This window comes from Eleutherodactylus coqui, chromosome 9 (assembly GCF_035609145.1).
Source record: "Eleutherodactylus coqui strain aEleCoq1 chromosome 9, aEleCoq1.hap1, whole genome shotgun sequence".
In the NCBI taxonomy this organism is placed as follows: domain Eukaryota; kingdom Metazoa; phylum Chordata; class Amphibia; order Anura; family Eleutherodactylidae; genus Eleutherodactylus; species Eleutherodactylus coqui.
In genome coordinates this window covers 35,703,205-35,718,849 of record NC_089845.1, presented here as the reverse complement: position 1 = coordinate 35,718,849, position 15,645 = coordinate 35,703,205, and the positions used below count along the sequence as shown (strand labels likewise).

At 50.8% G+C, this 15,645-nt stretch overlaps 1 protein-coding gene across 1 annotated transcript in view; it reads right to left on the bottom strand.

The window, feature by feature from the left end:
• Nucleotides 1–13,758, bottom strand: part of NFX1 (nuclear transcription factor, X-box binding 1) — a 94,340-nt gene extending 80,582 nt beyond the window's left edge. The window contains exons 1-2 of the mRNA XM_066579225.1: nucleotides 13,621–13,758; nucleotides 7,326–8,372 (exon numbers count right to left, since the gene is read on the bottom strand). Of these exons, the coding sequence (XP_066435322.1) occupies nucleotides 7,326–8,372; nucleotides 13,621–13,642 (1,069 nt within the window). The 5' untranslated portion in view covers nucleotides 13,643–13,758. The remainder of the gene's footprint in view (nucleotides 1–7,325; nucleotides 8,373–13,620) is intronic.
• Between the last annotated feature and the right edge of the window lie 1,887 nt (nucleotides 13,759–15,645).

Sequence of the window (15,645 nt, the reverse complement as noted above, 5' to 3'; positions counted from 1 at the left end):
GGGGGGGCGCATGATGAGAACATTGTTCTTCCTCTTTACCAGTCACTGGTCAGACCACACATGGAGTATTGTGGACAGTTTGGGGCATCGGTACTCAAACAGGAAATATCAGAGCTTGAGTGGGTACAGGTGAAGGGGGGGTGCAACTAAAGTAATACAATGGAATGGGTGGACTACAATACCCAGAGAGGTCATCAAAATCGGGGTAATTTCGTTTAGAAAGACCGCAGCTGAGGGGGCAACCTAATAACTATATATATCAGGGGGGAGTACAGAGATCTCTCCCATTAGCTAGTTATACCCAGGACTGTGACCAACAAGGGGGCACCCTCTACGTCTAGAGGAAAGAAGGTTTCCACACTGACAAAAAAGGGGGGTTCTTTACTGTAAGAGCAGTGAATCTATGGAACATTCTGCCTGAGGACGTGGTGACGGTGAACTCACTGAGTATAAAGTAGTCCCAGACATCTTTCCTGAGTACGACAGCATTACATGCTATAGTCACTGATTACTTCAGAAGGGTCGGTGATCCGGGGATTATTCCAATTGTCAGATTGAAGTCGGGAAGGAATTTTTTTTATCTTAATATGACAAAAACTGGCTTCTACCTCATGGAGCTTTTTGCTTTCCTCTGGATCCATGGCTGAACTGGGCGGACATATATCTTGTCAGCCTTACATACTATTTTACCATGTTATTATAAGTGAGAGCCGCGGGTCCCTGGCTGCAGAAGAGAGAAGAGATGACTGCATCAGCAGACCACACCATAGATCCAGTAACAGGAGAATGACTGCTGATGATCGGCCAGCCCAGCAAGTAGAGCACCAGGGCATCGGGGCAAAGGAGCACCATGTCCAGTGAAAATAGCAGGTGATGTCAGGTGAGATGTGCCGGCCTGTGAGGGATGGCCCAGCAGACTGGTGTTGGTGGGAGACGCAGCCTCGGAGGGCATGGTGACAATAGAAGGTTCATGTTGGGATCGCCATCCCATTTTTTGCTGGGAAGGAATCAATCAAGGTCAGAATAGGGATAGTCTGACCACTTCATTTTATGTACAATACAGAGTCATGGGATATCCTTAAGGCTGGGTTCACACAGGGCGGATTCCCGTCGGAAATCTCGCGGTTTGGCCGCAGCAAAAACCACGAGATTTCCGCCGGGAGAACCGCCGCGGCTTGAACCGGCTCGGCCGCATGCTTTTCCGTTGCGGCCGGCGCTCCATAGAGGAGAGCGCGGCCGCGACGAAAATAAACAAACAAAAAAAAAGGTAAACAGACTGCAGCCGCGGTTTCAACCGGACTTACCGCAGCGGATTAGCCGTCCCGTGTGGATGAGATTTCTGAGAAATCTCATCCACATGGCTGGCTAATCCCGAGATTAGCGGCCACGGGCGGTTTTGCCGCGGGCGGATCTGCTGCGGCAAAACCGCGGCAAATCCACCCTGTGTGAACCCAGTCTTATTGTTATAAGAGGTTACGTTTTAAAGCTCGTCCTTCTTGGAAAACTCATTAAGTTCATGTTTTTGTCACCCTGTAATTAACAGTCTAATGAAGGGGGGGGGGGGGTCTGCTGAAGTGCTGCTCTGCCGCGGAACAGCAGAATTTTTTTTCAAAAATTGTGTACGCCACATGCGCGCGGCACGCTTCCGCCAGGCTAAAGAAAGATCTGAAGCGTCCAGACAGGTAAGTAATAAGGATTTTCTGGCCTCATGTCTGTGGGAAAGGAGGGATCCGCGGGGGCCGAATTATCTCGTGGACATGAGGCCTAATACGTCGCCTGCACAAGATGTGCTGCAGAGCATACAGATGTAGTCATAAGTGTATGAGCCGGAGGCGCCTTTATGAAGCTGCTTACATGAAAGTCCCAATAAATCCTGAACTGTAAGCCGCGAGTTCAGCAGTCCGTCCTACAATCACCAGGCAGACAGAAGAAAATGTCTGTAAAAGCTCTACTGAAATCTGAGTTATGGCTAATGCCCACAGACGGATTTATGCCGCATTCCTCGCGGCGGAATAACGTAGCTATTAGATTCTAATGACCCTAATGGCTCAGTCCACATATGCGGGATTCTGCCATGGATTTACGCTGCAGAAAAATAAAATAAAAAAATCACGCCATGTTCTATTTTACCGCGTTTTTCAGCGGTGGGAGGTCTGCATTAATATAGTGTAACTGGAGACTGCGGAAAAACACACGTTTTTCTGCGATTGCCAACAGTGGACTTTTTTTTGTTTATCCCCGCAGCGTAAAACCATCCGTGGGCAGCAGGCCTTAGAGTGCCATGGGCATGCTCCGTGACTGCAGAGAGTGGAGGCAGATGGAGCTCATTAATAGGCACTCTATGGGGAGTGTGAAAACTGCAATATCTATATAGGTTTTTTACATGCGTTTAATATAAAATCTCCATTTAACACCAGTCACTGCCTGATAACACTGCCCAATGATGATTTTGTTTTGGGCTCAAAATTAGCGTATTTCCATCTGCTGATACAAAGATAACCATTAAAATGACCGATTAGCTCTTGCTTCGGAGACAGTGACAGGTCATTTTTTAGAGTTTACATTTTTATTTTGTGGGAATTTTTTTTTTCTTTGGGGGTTGGGGTTACACCTCAGCTGACATATCACACTGTTCTCCATAGGTTTGTAGGTTATAAACATAAATGTTGCTATGACTCAGTTTCATATGTTTGTTTCCTTTTTGTGAATTTCTGGTTTTGGAGCGCTTCTGAAGTGTAAAAATTTGCTATATCAAAATGCCACAAAAGGGTGCAAATTTAGGGAATAATTTTTTGTTAAACAGAAACTCAATCTGACGCCTCTTGTGAAGATTGCCTATCATCATTATTTCGGTATGAAGGTAGGGGACCAGGATAAGTCATGGGCTCCACATCTATGTTGCAACTCTTGTTGAGTTCAACTACGAGAACGGCTGGAGAATAAAAAACAAACAATCTATGGCTATTGCTGCGCCTATGGCTTGGCGGGAGCCTACAAACCCTACAGATGACGGCCATTTCTGCTTGACTCCGCCTATAAAGGCAGGATTGTCAATGAAGAGAACAGTTCAATACCCGAATCTTCCATCAGCTATTACGCCTATCCCACATTCAGATAGTTTACCAGCTCAAACTCCACTCCAATATTATGGGCTTGAAGTAGAAAATGAAGAAAGTGCGGAAAAAGAAGAACCCAACAAGCCTTCCACGTCCCATGACCCGGACTTTGAGGTAAAAGATGATACACCACACAGACTGAGTCAAGTGGAATTGAGTGATCTCATTCGAGACCTTGACTTGTCAAAGGAGAAGGCAGAACTTCTAGGTTACAGACTACAGCAATGGAATCTTCTCCAAGGTGATGTCAGGGTCTCACAGTACAGAGAACGGCGGAGGGATCTGCTTCCGTTTGAGAAGAGAAACAATCTGGTTGTTTGATGCGATGTTAATGGCTTGATGGAATGTGTGAATTTGAACCATGATCCAACTGAATGGAGGCTCTTCATAGATTCCTCCAAGCTTAGTGTGAAAGCTTTATTACTTCACAACGGCAACCGTCTTCCTTCTATTCCTGTTGGTCATGCAGTTCACATGGAGGAGACTTATGCAAACATGACAGCCCTCAACGACTCAATCAAATATGCTGAACACAAGTGGAAAAATCTGTGGTGATCTAAAAGTCATGGCTGTACTCTTAGGAATACAATTGGGGTCACTAAATACTGGTTGTATGTGGGACAGTAGGGATAGGAAATCACATTACATTCAAGCGGACTGCAAGAAATCTTGGCTCTAACAAGAAAAGTGTGGTTGCCGAGCCTCTCATGGACCCAAAAGATGTTCTTCTTCCACTCCTTCATATAAAGCTGGGTTTAACAAAAATATTGTCCCAGGTATGAACCAGGAAGGACAGACATTTAAGTACTTCAGAGACAAATTCCCTAGATTGAGTGATGCCAAGGTTAAGAAAGGTATTTCTGTTGGGCCACAAATTCGATAACTTGTAAAGGATCCTGCGTTTGGCCAAGTTTAGGAGGGAAAAGAAAAGGAAGCTTGGCAAGCCTTAAAGGGAATTCATGGATTCTTAGGCAACAAAATAGATGCTAACTACCCTCAGTGGGGACAGGACTTCTGGAAAAACACCATCAACTCGGATGCAACATGTCCCTTAAAATCCATTTTCTCTGCTCCCACCTAGACTTTTCCCCTCCTAGTTGTGGAGCTGTCAGTGATGAACATTGAGAAAGATTCCACCAGGATATTTCTGTAATGGAGCTAAGATATCGGGGCAGTTGGGATGAAGCAATGCTTGCGGATTACTGCTGGTCTGTGTGTAAGGATGCTCCGGAACGGACGTACAAGAGGCAAGCCAAAAGAAGACAATCTCATGAAGTCACCACATGATTCCCTTCACATCGTACCCCCTGCCAGGAATTCTTCCATCAATTTAGAATCCTTAGGCCTCATGTCCACTGGCTAATTATATTTAGTAAATCCGCGCGGGGGTCCTGCATGCCTGATCCGCGCCCATAGGGATGCATTGGACACCCACAGGGTAAATACCTGCGGATGTCATTTTTTCCTGCCGCGCGGATCGCACGTGTGGGAAATCACCCGCATCATAATCTATTTTCTGCAGGTTTCCCGCACGGACGGCTCCCGCAGGCTTCCACTGAAGCCTATGGAAGCCGTCCGTATCCGCGGCACACCCACAGCTCAAATTCTGCTCTTCCGCGGGGCCGCGGGAAAGCAGGAATGGATTCAAAAACAAAAAGTGCACGCTGCCAGCGTGCCGCGCACATCTGCTGGGCAGAAGGAAAGAAGATCCGGCCACTACGGACAGGAACCCGCAGCTTCCAGATAGGTGAGTATTATCCATTTATAGGCCTCATTCGAGCCCGAATTTCCCCGCGGACATGAGGCCTTAGAATGTAACGGTCATTAAAAAAATTTCAAATGCACCTTCTATGTTGTTAGCATACGTAATTACAATGTATCATTTTCTCTTAATCCGCTAAAATTACATACTTCCACCTATTGTAGATCACAGAAACTAGAGCTAAGAAAAGTTTTTCTTTGTCATATTCGTTTTTCTCACCCCAAAATTAGTAAGATTTGACTCATAATGTTAAGGAAACATTCCAAAATCCTTTTTGTTGGCCAGTGGATCGTTTTCACTTGTTTGAATGATAATTATTCCATCAAAAAGGGCCTTTACACTAATCCAAGCCGACCCAGAATGCACAGGGGCAACTGCATGAATAATTTGCACAAGAGCGGCAGACGTGCGGCAGGTGACTAGTTAACTTCCATTCTTTCTCCAATTACAGGAGCCCTCTGGGTGCTCAACGGGTGACGAGAGGTGCTGACATCACACGGTAAGACGCCGTTCACACGGAGTTATAGTGCATCACAGGAGCCAGTCGAGACCGGGCCCCAAAATCAGAGTGTGCCCCTCCCCACAGCACAAACGGTGCTGCAGCTACAGTGGGGCCATTCCCAGTAATCAGGTGCTGTTCAGGGATATAAAGCGACCTGCCGACCCTGGAGGAACAAAGATGGCCGCCGCAGCATCTAATGTGCACCAGGTAGTCAGAGAAGCGGTGCCGCCATCTTTGTTTCTCCAGGACTGGAGGGTTGATTTAACATGGCTCTAAATCGAGCACAAGTGCCCCAAGGTCCAGTAGACCAGCCAGGCGGTATAGAGCTGTATGATGGCGCCCGCACACATGGCAGCCCAATCACACATGAACCCAAAGTTAGTTCTTGTAGAAAGATAGCAGCTGGCAGGAAACATTCCCCATCATGGCCATCTATAGGCTGCGCTGTGCAGTGGTAATTGGGGGCACATGCCTACACCCAGTCCCAACTAATCAAAAAACAGGCTGGTCTTGCGAGGTGGCTGAGCATGCTGCTGGGAGTTGTAGTTCCTCTACACTGTCAGCTGCAACCTCCATAAATGCCTGAACCAGACAATAAGCATATCATGTGCCTCCATGTGTCACCAGCATCTCCAGACCAACAACCATCTACTTGACCAACCCAATGGCCTTGGCTATGAGTGGCGAATGCGTTAGGTCGTCATGGTACAATGCTCACTGCCCTGGCACGCTGCTGCCCGACTGGTTGATAGGGTCACTGACATGTCAGCCTACATGAAGACAGCAGCGTCTGCTTGCGCTGCATGAAAGAGGAAAGCGGATTCCCCATAAAAATGCAGTGATGCGGACAGCCGCAGATGGCGACGTGACGCAATTCTGGTCACCACTTGCTAAATTTCTGGCGATTATTTTGGTGCTAAACTTGATACAGCCCCTCAGCAGCCAATGACGTACATGTACGTCCTCCGGAGCCCCTAGTAAGCATCGCCACCGCTAAGGCGGAGGGGGTGTTGAGCCCATACCAGACCCAGCAGGTGCTAGCTGGGTAGAGCCGAGCACACCCATGCATGAGAACGACAAAGGGTCTAATCACGGCTACTGATGCTGTAGCCAAGGTTGGGAGGCTGGGGGATATTCTATTGTGAACGCAAGTTCTAGTCCCCTGTTGGTCCAGAGGTCAAAACAAACAAGCATACACTACAGTAAGGCTGGATTCACAGGAACGTATTTGCATACGCAAAAAGTAAAAAAACATGCAGCAAGTGCTATTATTTTTGAGATTTCACACCCAAAAATAGCATATATCGAAGTAATTAACTTAGCGGTAATTGCACATGTAAGAAGTACAGTAAAACATGCAAATACAACGACCTGAAAGTTGAACCCCCCCCCCTATTACTATTTAAACATCCAAACGATAAAAATCAAGTTGGTATCGCGGCGTCCGTAATAGTTGTACTATAAAAACATCACATTATCTTTCACGGAGAACATCAGAAAAAACCAATGTACACAATTACACCAGAATTACACTTTTTTAAGCCGTTGCATACCTCACATACCCAAAAAAAGACAAACAGTTATTAAAAGGCAAAAATACACCAAAATGGTCCCATTAACGCTACAGATCACTGCGCTGAGTTATAGGCCTCAGACTACGGCAACTAAAAAAAGGTCCGCTTCATTAAGGGGTTAACAGATATAACTCGTTCTGCAAAAAACAAGCCCTTGTACGGCTGTTGAAAAAATAAATAAATTTAAAGGTCTCAGCGCTTGGAAGGAGGGGGACAAACAGATGCCGCCTTATCGATAACACGTGGTTACTGATACAAGACCAACGTTCCCGCTCTTCTCTACACAGTGAGGGGTGCGAGGTCCTTGCAACAAGGACGACCCGGACCCCAATCACCCACACAGAGCAGCTCATGCAGTGTAGACCACCTACCTGTATGGGTCTCCTTGCTCTTTGGTATTTCGTGTTTCTTCCACTGCCTACTTAGCTGACCAGATGACTTTGGGCGGTCTTGAGACGGATGCTTCTTCCCTGCTGGTTTGTCCCCATCAGCGACCCACTGAAGCCCACGAGACTTTGGCTCTGGATATGCGCGCGAGAGAGGAGGTTCTGTTCCCCGATCGATCGTCTTCGTTTTTGATGTGGCTGGTTTTTCACGCCTTGGCAACTTGCCGCTTTGCGCTTCATTCCGCTTGAACGTCTGGACATCTTCTTGAGTCTTCTTCCATTCCAGCGGTTCCCGTGATGGCCTATTACCAGAAGATGAATGCTTCTGCTTGTCTTCGGTTGCTCCATCACACCGATCAAGTCTACTTTTATAATGGTCCTCCTTAGTTGTCCCTGATTTCCCAAAATCTCGAGGTGGAATGTTTTCAAATAACTCATCAGTTTTTTGCTTTGGGGCTACCCGTTTCTCCCGGTCATACGAAGGTTTTGTTCTGTCCCGAGGTCCTCTGAGAGATCCCCCTGACACATGGGTTAGTCTCTTTGGCTTAGCACCTCGACTGTCAGCACTGCCAACCTCTTTCTCACTCTCCGATGAGCATAAGTCACTGGGATCTCTTGTCCTTACACGCCAGTCGCCGAGAGGGGTGGTGGCAACGAACGATGACCGTGCCGACGTATCCGAGAGAGGCTGCCTCGAATGGTTTCTATTGTGAGATCTCTCACTTCTAGACCGATGCCACCTCTGATTTTGAAAGCTGTGATTCTTTACAGGTTTGTTCATGGTGTCCGGTGATCCTTGCTGGCCTCTTGCATGGTTCCCTGCGGCCGAGCTATTGTAGGAGGGCACCTTCTGCGAGGGGCTGTCGGGATTGCCCTCCCTCTGTAGCACATGCTGATGAGCGGCAGGCAAGTTACAGCTTCTTGACCAGGTTCTATTGCTTTCAGGTCGTCCATGATTCCTCCAGGTTGGGTGATGACCTAAGTGCTCTCTGGGGACGAAGTCGGCAGCCTCAGGGTTATACTTTGTAAGCCCTGAAACAAAGGAGAACTATGTGAGTCCGACGTTCACATTAAGCTGGTTATTCATTAGACAGAACGGCATTAGCTGCTGTAAGCAGAACATTGGTGTGCAGAACGTGACGTCCCCCATATGTCCCTCAACCCGAAATCAAAGCGTACACAGAGCCGTACGGGGTGCGATACAACCGCTATCCTAGATGAGGAGCCGACCAGATGAAAGAAGGTGGGATAAGATGTATTATATAAGACGTAGCCGGCACAGAGGGCTTAATTCGTTAACGGGTTCACATACTTTTTTAAAAGGGGGAATTCAAAATTAATCCTTTTATGTATCCAGCAGCCAAAAGCTGTGGATTTGTAGAAGAAAGTGCCAAAATGCTTCCAACAATCAGGGCCTCCAGATGGCAACTAAAACGGTCACAAATGCAACCAAAAAAATATAGTTTGGTTCCTAATTATTCTTTTATTTGCCAAAGGCGACAAAGTAACAACGGTCTGCCTGCGTGCTCCTCATTACCGTCTCATCTAGGAGAAGCGCCGACACGGAACAGCCTTGATTTTTAATTTGATGGCCAAATAAAATTAGGAGCTAATTCTTCGGCCTAGAGCCTTGCACCCCTTACGGAGAACCAGAAGGAGTGACACGGTCCAGCATAACTCCTTAAGACTGCCTGCCCATGGGTGTTGCGATATCCCGTGGCAGATCTTTGCTGCGGGAGCCGCCGCCGGGGAGCGGGAGCCAGCTGACGGATCCCGCGGTGAGCCTATCTGACAGATAGGCTGACCGCAGAGAATCGCGGCAGTTCAGAGCATTTGCCGTCCACGAGCGGAGAATCACTATGATTCTCCACTCGTGGACAGGAGGCCTGAGGCCAGCTTCACACAATCGGATTCCACGATCCGCAGTAAGTCGCACGCAATGAAAGGTAGGTACTTTTTTTGCTTTTTCCTTTACGTTCGTGGATATGAATGAAGTACTCCGCCAGCAGAGGAAAATCACAGCATGCTCCACTTCGCTGCAGAATCCACACGGACGGGCTCTGCTGAAGGCAATAGAGGCTGTCCAACCTGCAGTCTATACGCAACTGATATTGCAGATAGGCCATTGGTACCAGAGTCATCGCCTAGCAACTGCACTGTCCGGGGCTCGGTGCACCGTGTTGTGACATGTAGTATACCCCCGCTGTACTGTCAGGGGCTCGGTGCACCGTGTTGTGACATGTAGTATACCCCCGCTGTACTGTCAGGGGCTCGGTGCACCGTGTTGTGACATGTAGTATACCCCCGCTGTACTGTCAGGGGATCGGTGCACCGTGTTGTGACATGTAGTATACCCCCACTGTACTGTCAGGGGCTCGGTGCACCACGTTGTGACATGTAGTATACCCCCGCTGTACTGTCAGGGGCTCGGTGCACCGTGTTGTGACATGTAGTATACCCCCGCTGTACTGTCAGGGGATCGGTGCACCGTGTTGTGACATGTAGTATACCCCCGCTGTACTGTCCGGGGCTCGGTGCACCGTGTTGTGACATGTAGTATACCCCCGCTGTACTGTCAGGGGCTCGGTGCACCGTGTTGTGACATGCAGTATACCCCCGCTGTACTGTCAGGGGCTCGGTGCACCGTGTTGTGACATGCAGTATACCCCCGCTGTACTGTCAGGGGCTCGGTGCACCGTGTTGTGACATGTAGTATACCCCCGCTGTACTGTCAGGGGCTCGGTGCACCGTGTTGTGACATGTAGTATACCCCCGGCTGTACTGTCAGGGGCTCGGTGCACCGTGTTGTGACATGTAGTATACCCCCGCTGTACTGTCAGGGGATCGGTGCACCGTGTTGTGACATGTAGTATACCCCCACTGTACTGTCAGGGGCTCGGTGCACCACGTTGTGACATGTAGTATACCCCCGCTGTACTGTCAGGGGCTCGGTGCACCGTGTTGTGACATGTAGTATACCCCCGCTGTACTGTCAGGGGATCGGTGCACCGTGTTGTGACATGTAGTATACCCCCGCTGTACTGTCCGGGGCTCGGTGCACCGTGTTGTGACATGTAGTATACCCCCGCTGTACTGTCAGGGGCTCGGTGCACCGTGTTGTGACATGCAGTATACCCCCGCTGTACTGTCAGGGGCTCGGTGCACCGTGTTGTGACATGTAGTATACCCCCGCTGTACTGTCAGGGGCTCGGTGCACCGTGTTGTGACATGTAGTATACCCCCGGCTGTACTGTCAGGGGCTCGGTGCACCGTGTTGTGACATGCAGTATACCCCCATAGTATATATAAAACACAGAGTCTGACCGACAGAAGAACAGCACAGTTGGGGCTCTTGGAAGGGGAGGACAAAAATAACAGACTGAGAATACAACTAAACCGCTATTATGTCAGAAGACAACAACCCACCTCCACCACAGAGATCCAGGGGGCTAAAGGACCTGTGCTGATGTCACTGCTGTGGGAAGAGCCAAGCTATGTGTGTGATGTGCGGGGTGTAGTAGAGCTGTGTGTGTGCATGTACCATGGAGTAGAGCTGTGTGTGTGCATGTACCATGGAGTAGAGCTGTGTGTGTGCATGTACCATGTACTAGAGCTGTGTGGCACATTGCGCCACAAGAAACCCTGATACTATAATTTCCTACACAACTCAGCAGTCCTGACAGAACACACTGACCTACCACCACCACAGAGATCCGGTGGGCTGAAACCCTGGTACTATAATTTCCTAATTACTACTAGTAAACTTTAAATGGGGACAGAACATGTGTGTGCAGCTGTAGTATAAAGAGCGGAGCGCCCTCTACTGTTGTGCAGCCAGGCGAGGATGGTTTTCTCAGCTACATTCCATGAGCAAGGTGGTTATCTGACAGCATAAAAACTTTCCCCAACAAGGAGCACTTTATTCTCCAACAGACCAGTGTGTGGCTCCACATAAGGAGTCATGGGGGCGGAGCTGCTGACGGTGACAGGACCCTCTGATGGGCAGCAGGGATACAAGCTTCTGCCACCCACATATATTTATGGGAATATAAAGGCGTCTCAGAGAGCGGTAATACCAGCTGCAGCTGTAGGAACACCGGTCCAACCAGACACCCCGGGGAGGGATTACAGGCCGTCCCTAACAACAGGTGACACATAATGGCAGCCCGCGAGTCCGACAACTCATGATCGCTGAATTATGATTAAAGGGGTGTTCCAGGATACACAAGGGTCGGAGTGAAAGTTGCCGGTGCTCGTAATTTCATGCTGGGGTCACGCCAATTGCAATGAGAGCTGTACCTGCAATTACGAGCACCAGCCACTACACAGAGGTCGGAGCTGCGGCACCAACTTGGGGACTGGTGTAAAACTCTCGCCATTTGTTACTTTCACACAACCGGGTCGGATCCTGCATACGGGAGCCCACAGCAGAATCCGGCTCTGACCGCGGCCGGCGACCCTGCGTACCTGTCATTAGTCTTTTTCTGCACTGCGGACGGCTCACTGTCAGACATGCGCAGTACAGATTTTTTTTTTATGTTTGTATTTCCCGCGCCGTCGCTAGGCGATAACACGGAATCCGTGATCTATCCACAATGGCAACTGCAGAAGGGCCGCGGGTCGGACAGCTTCCAATGACTTCAATGGAAGCCGTCCGCACAAGACGCAAAAGTAATGAACAGAGCATGCTGCGATCTTACCGCCGCTAGCAAAAAAAACGCAGTTGCGAGTCCGCAGGAAGACGTGCTTTTATATCGTCCACCAGACCAGGAGCGGAGGCCATGAATGTAGGAAGTGGCGCGCCTCTGCCCGCACCGCGAGGGGACTCTTACCAAGGCTGGACTTCGTGAGTAACCCCCGCAGTGTCTTAGGCCCCCAATGTATACCATGCATCAGCGGTGCCGCCATCTTTGTTCCTCCAGCCCGTCATATGTCTACATGGGGTGGAAAAGTCGCGGATTTTCCGCAGTAAAACCCCAGCATTTCTACAAAAGATACAGTCAAAATTTGCCCCATCGGCGGTGGCGCCCCCCAACGTGCCACTCCGGGGGTGAGGGGAGCTCCAGCGGCGTGCGGCTGAGTAAGTGGAGATCTGCCCCATCGGAGGTGGCGCCCCCGACCAGCAGGGCTGTGCTCAGAGTGTGCTGGGTACCCGAGAGCGCCAACACTCCGGTGGTGAGGGGAGCTCTTGCAGAGTGCCGCTGTGTGACCCACCCCTGTGCTCACCCCGGCCGACCTGCTGGGTTTTCTGCGCACTTTACAATGAAGCTCGCGGCCGGATCAGCGGAAGGACCGCCTTTATTAACGCCTTAGGGTGCCTGCGCACACGCATTACGGTATCCTGCGGCAGATCTCCACCGCGGGAGCCGCCGGCCGGGAACGGAGCCGACAGACAGATGTCCGCGGTGAGCCTGACAGATGGGCTCCCCGTGGAGAATCGCGGCAAGTCGCAGCATGCTGCAAATGGCCGATCGTGAGTGGAGAATCGCCATGGTTCCCCCTCATGGACAGGGGGCTGCGCTTTCCATAGCAACGCTGAGGAGAGCGGTCAGGGTTACCCACCGCCGGATTACTGCCACGGGGAACGCAGTGAGAATACGCCGTGGACAGGCAGCCTTAGGCGTATCCTCCGCAGCTGACCCGCGCCTGCGATTGCCTTCTTCACGCGAACGATCTGCTGCGGATACAAGATATCTTCCGCATCATAATGCCGACACGCGGAAACGGCTGCCAGAAGAGCGACGGTGATCACCGGGGCTGAAAACACCTTTACGTCCAGCTTCATGGCCAGCGGTCAGTAGCGGCACGGCGGCCGACAAATCACACCGACCGGCGGCTTCGTGTTACACGAAATGTCTGACACAGAACACGCATCACACATGTACAGACAGACATACATACATATACACACACATCACACCACACATGTACAGACAGACATACATACACGTACAGGCAGGCGCATCACCAACATACATACATACATATACACACACATCACACATGTACAGACAGGCAGACATACATGTATAGGCAGGCGCATCACATACATACATACATACATATACACACACACACACACACACATCACACATGTGCATGCATAGACAGACAGACAGGCGCACGCGGCCGGTCTATAACAGGTATCTTCAGGTCCCTCCCGTCAGTCCGGCGGCATTACACAACACCACAAGTTCCGGCAGACGCAGCAGCTGCCCCGGGCCGTCTCCTCACACCGGGCACGGCCGGAGGACACGCAGCGCACACAGTCACACATTACCTGACGGCTGCGCCTCCGCCATTCCTCCCTCTCCGCCGCCGTACGGATCACGTGACGTGTTGCCCGCCGAGCAGCCGGACCGCAGCTCCCTGACACAGACGGCGCTGCTGCCTTCTGCTGACGTCACGTGCTGCCAGTCACCGCACCGTCCTGCCAGGAGGCAGACGCGCATGCTCCGGAGAAGCCCCGCCCCCGCCGCCGGGCCGGTGTGTTTTTCTGCTAATTCTTCAATCAGCTTTATTTAGTGAATGAGCGGTGACAGAGGTACAAACACGGAGCCCGCAGTACAGCACCGGCCGGTGTCTGTGGGGCTGTACATGGCAGAATGTAGTATCCGAGTAGGACGGCGGTGTGCTGGAGCGGCTGTGGCCTGCAGGCAGCGGAGGGCGCTGTGCACACCAGCGGGGTGGGGTTGTGTGCCCCCTGCAGCACATACCTGATACACGGGGACTGCTGTCACTGACTGTCATTGATCCATTCACACTTGTGGATATTCATTGTGTATAATAAGGGAGAGCGCAGCGGGTGCTACGATACCGCGTGTTACACTGACGAGCCTCTCACTGACACGTAAGATACTGACGGCGAGCGCAAGATACTGACATGAACGCTAGATACCGACGGCAAGCGCAAGATACCGACGGCGGGTGTGAGATACCGACAGCGGGGGTGAGATACTGACACGAGCGTGAGATACCGACGGCGGGGGTGAGATACTGACACGAGCGTGAGATACCGACGGCGGGGGTGAGATACTGACACGAGCGTGAGATACCGACGGCGAGCGCAAGATACTGACATGAGCGCTACATACCGACGGCGGGTGTGAGATACTGACATGAGCGTGAGATACGGACAGCGGGTGTGAGATACTGACATGAGCGTGAGATACCGACGGCGGGTGTGAGATACTGACGAGCGCTAGATACCGACGGCGGGTGTGAGATACTGATATGAGCGCTAGATACCGGCGGCGGGTGTGAGATACTGACGAGCGCTAGATACAGACGGCGGGTGTGAGATACTGACGAGCGCTAGATACCGACGGCGGGTGTGAGATACTGACATGACAGCTAGATACCGACGGCGGGTGTGAGATACTGACATGACAGCTAGATACCGACGGCGGGTGTGAGATACTGACATGAGAGCTAGATACCGACAGCAGGTGTGAGATACTGACATGAGCCCTAGATACCGACGGCGGGTGTGAGATACTGACATGACGGCAGGTGTGAGATACTGACATGAGTGCTAGATACCGACGACGGGTGTGAGATACTGACATGAGTGCTAGATACCGACGACGGGTGTGAGATACTGACATGAGCATAGATACCGACGGCGGGTGTGAGATACTGACATGAGCGCTAGATATTGACGGCGGGTGTGAGAAACTGGCACGAGCGTGAGATACCGACGGCGGGTGTGAGATACTGACACGAGCGTGAGATACCGACGGCGGGTGTGAGATACTGACACGAGCGTGAGATACCGACGGTGGGTGTGAGATACTGACATGAGCGCTAGATACCGATGGCGGGTATAAGATACTGACATGAGCGCTAGATACCGACGGCGGGTGTGAGATACTGACATGAGCGCTAGATACCGATGGCGGGTGTAAGATACTGACATGAGCGTGAGATACGGCGGGTGTGAGATACTAACATGAGCGCGAGATACCGACAGCGGGTGTGAGATACTGACGCGTGAAATACTGACGGCGGGTGTGAGATACTGACACGAGCGTGAGATTCCGACAGCGGGGGTGAGATACTGACAGGAGCGCTAGATACCGATGGCGGGTATGAGATACTGACATGAGCGTGAAATACCGACGGCGGGTGTGAGATACTGACACGAGCGCTAGATACCGACAGCGGGTGTGAAATACCGACACGAGCGTAAGATACTGACGGCGGGTGTGATATACTGACAGCGGGTGTAAGATACTGACATGAGAGCTAGATACCGACGGCGGGTGTGAGATACTGACACGAGAGTGAGATACCGACGGCAGGT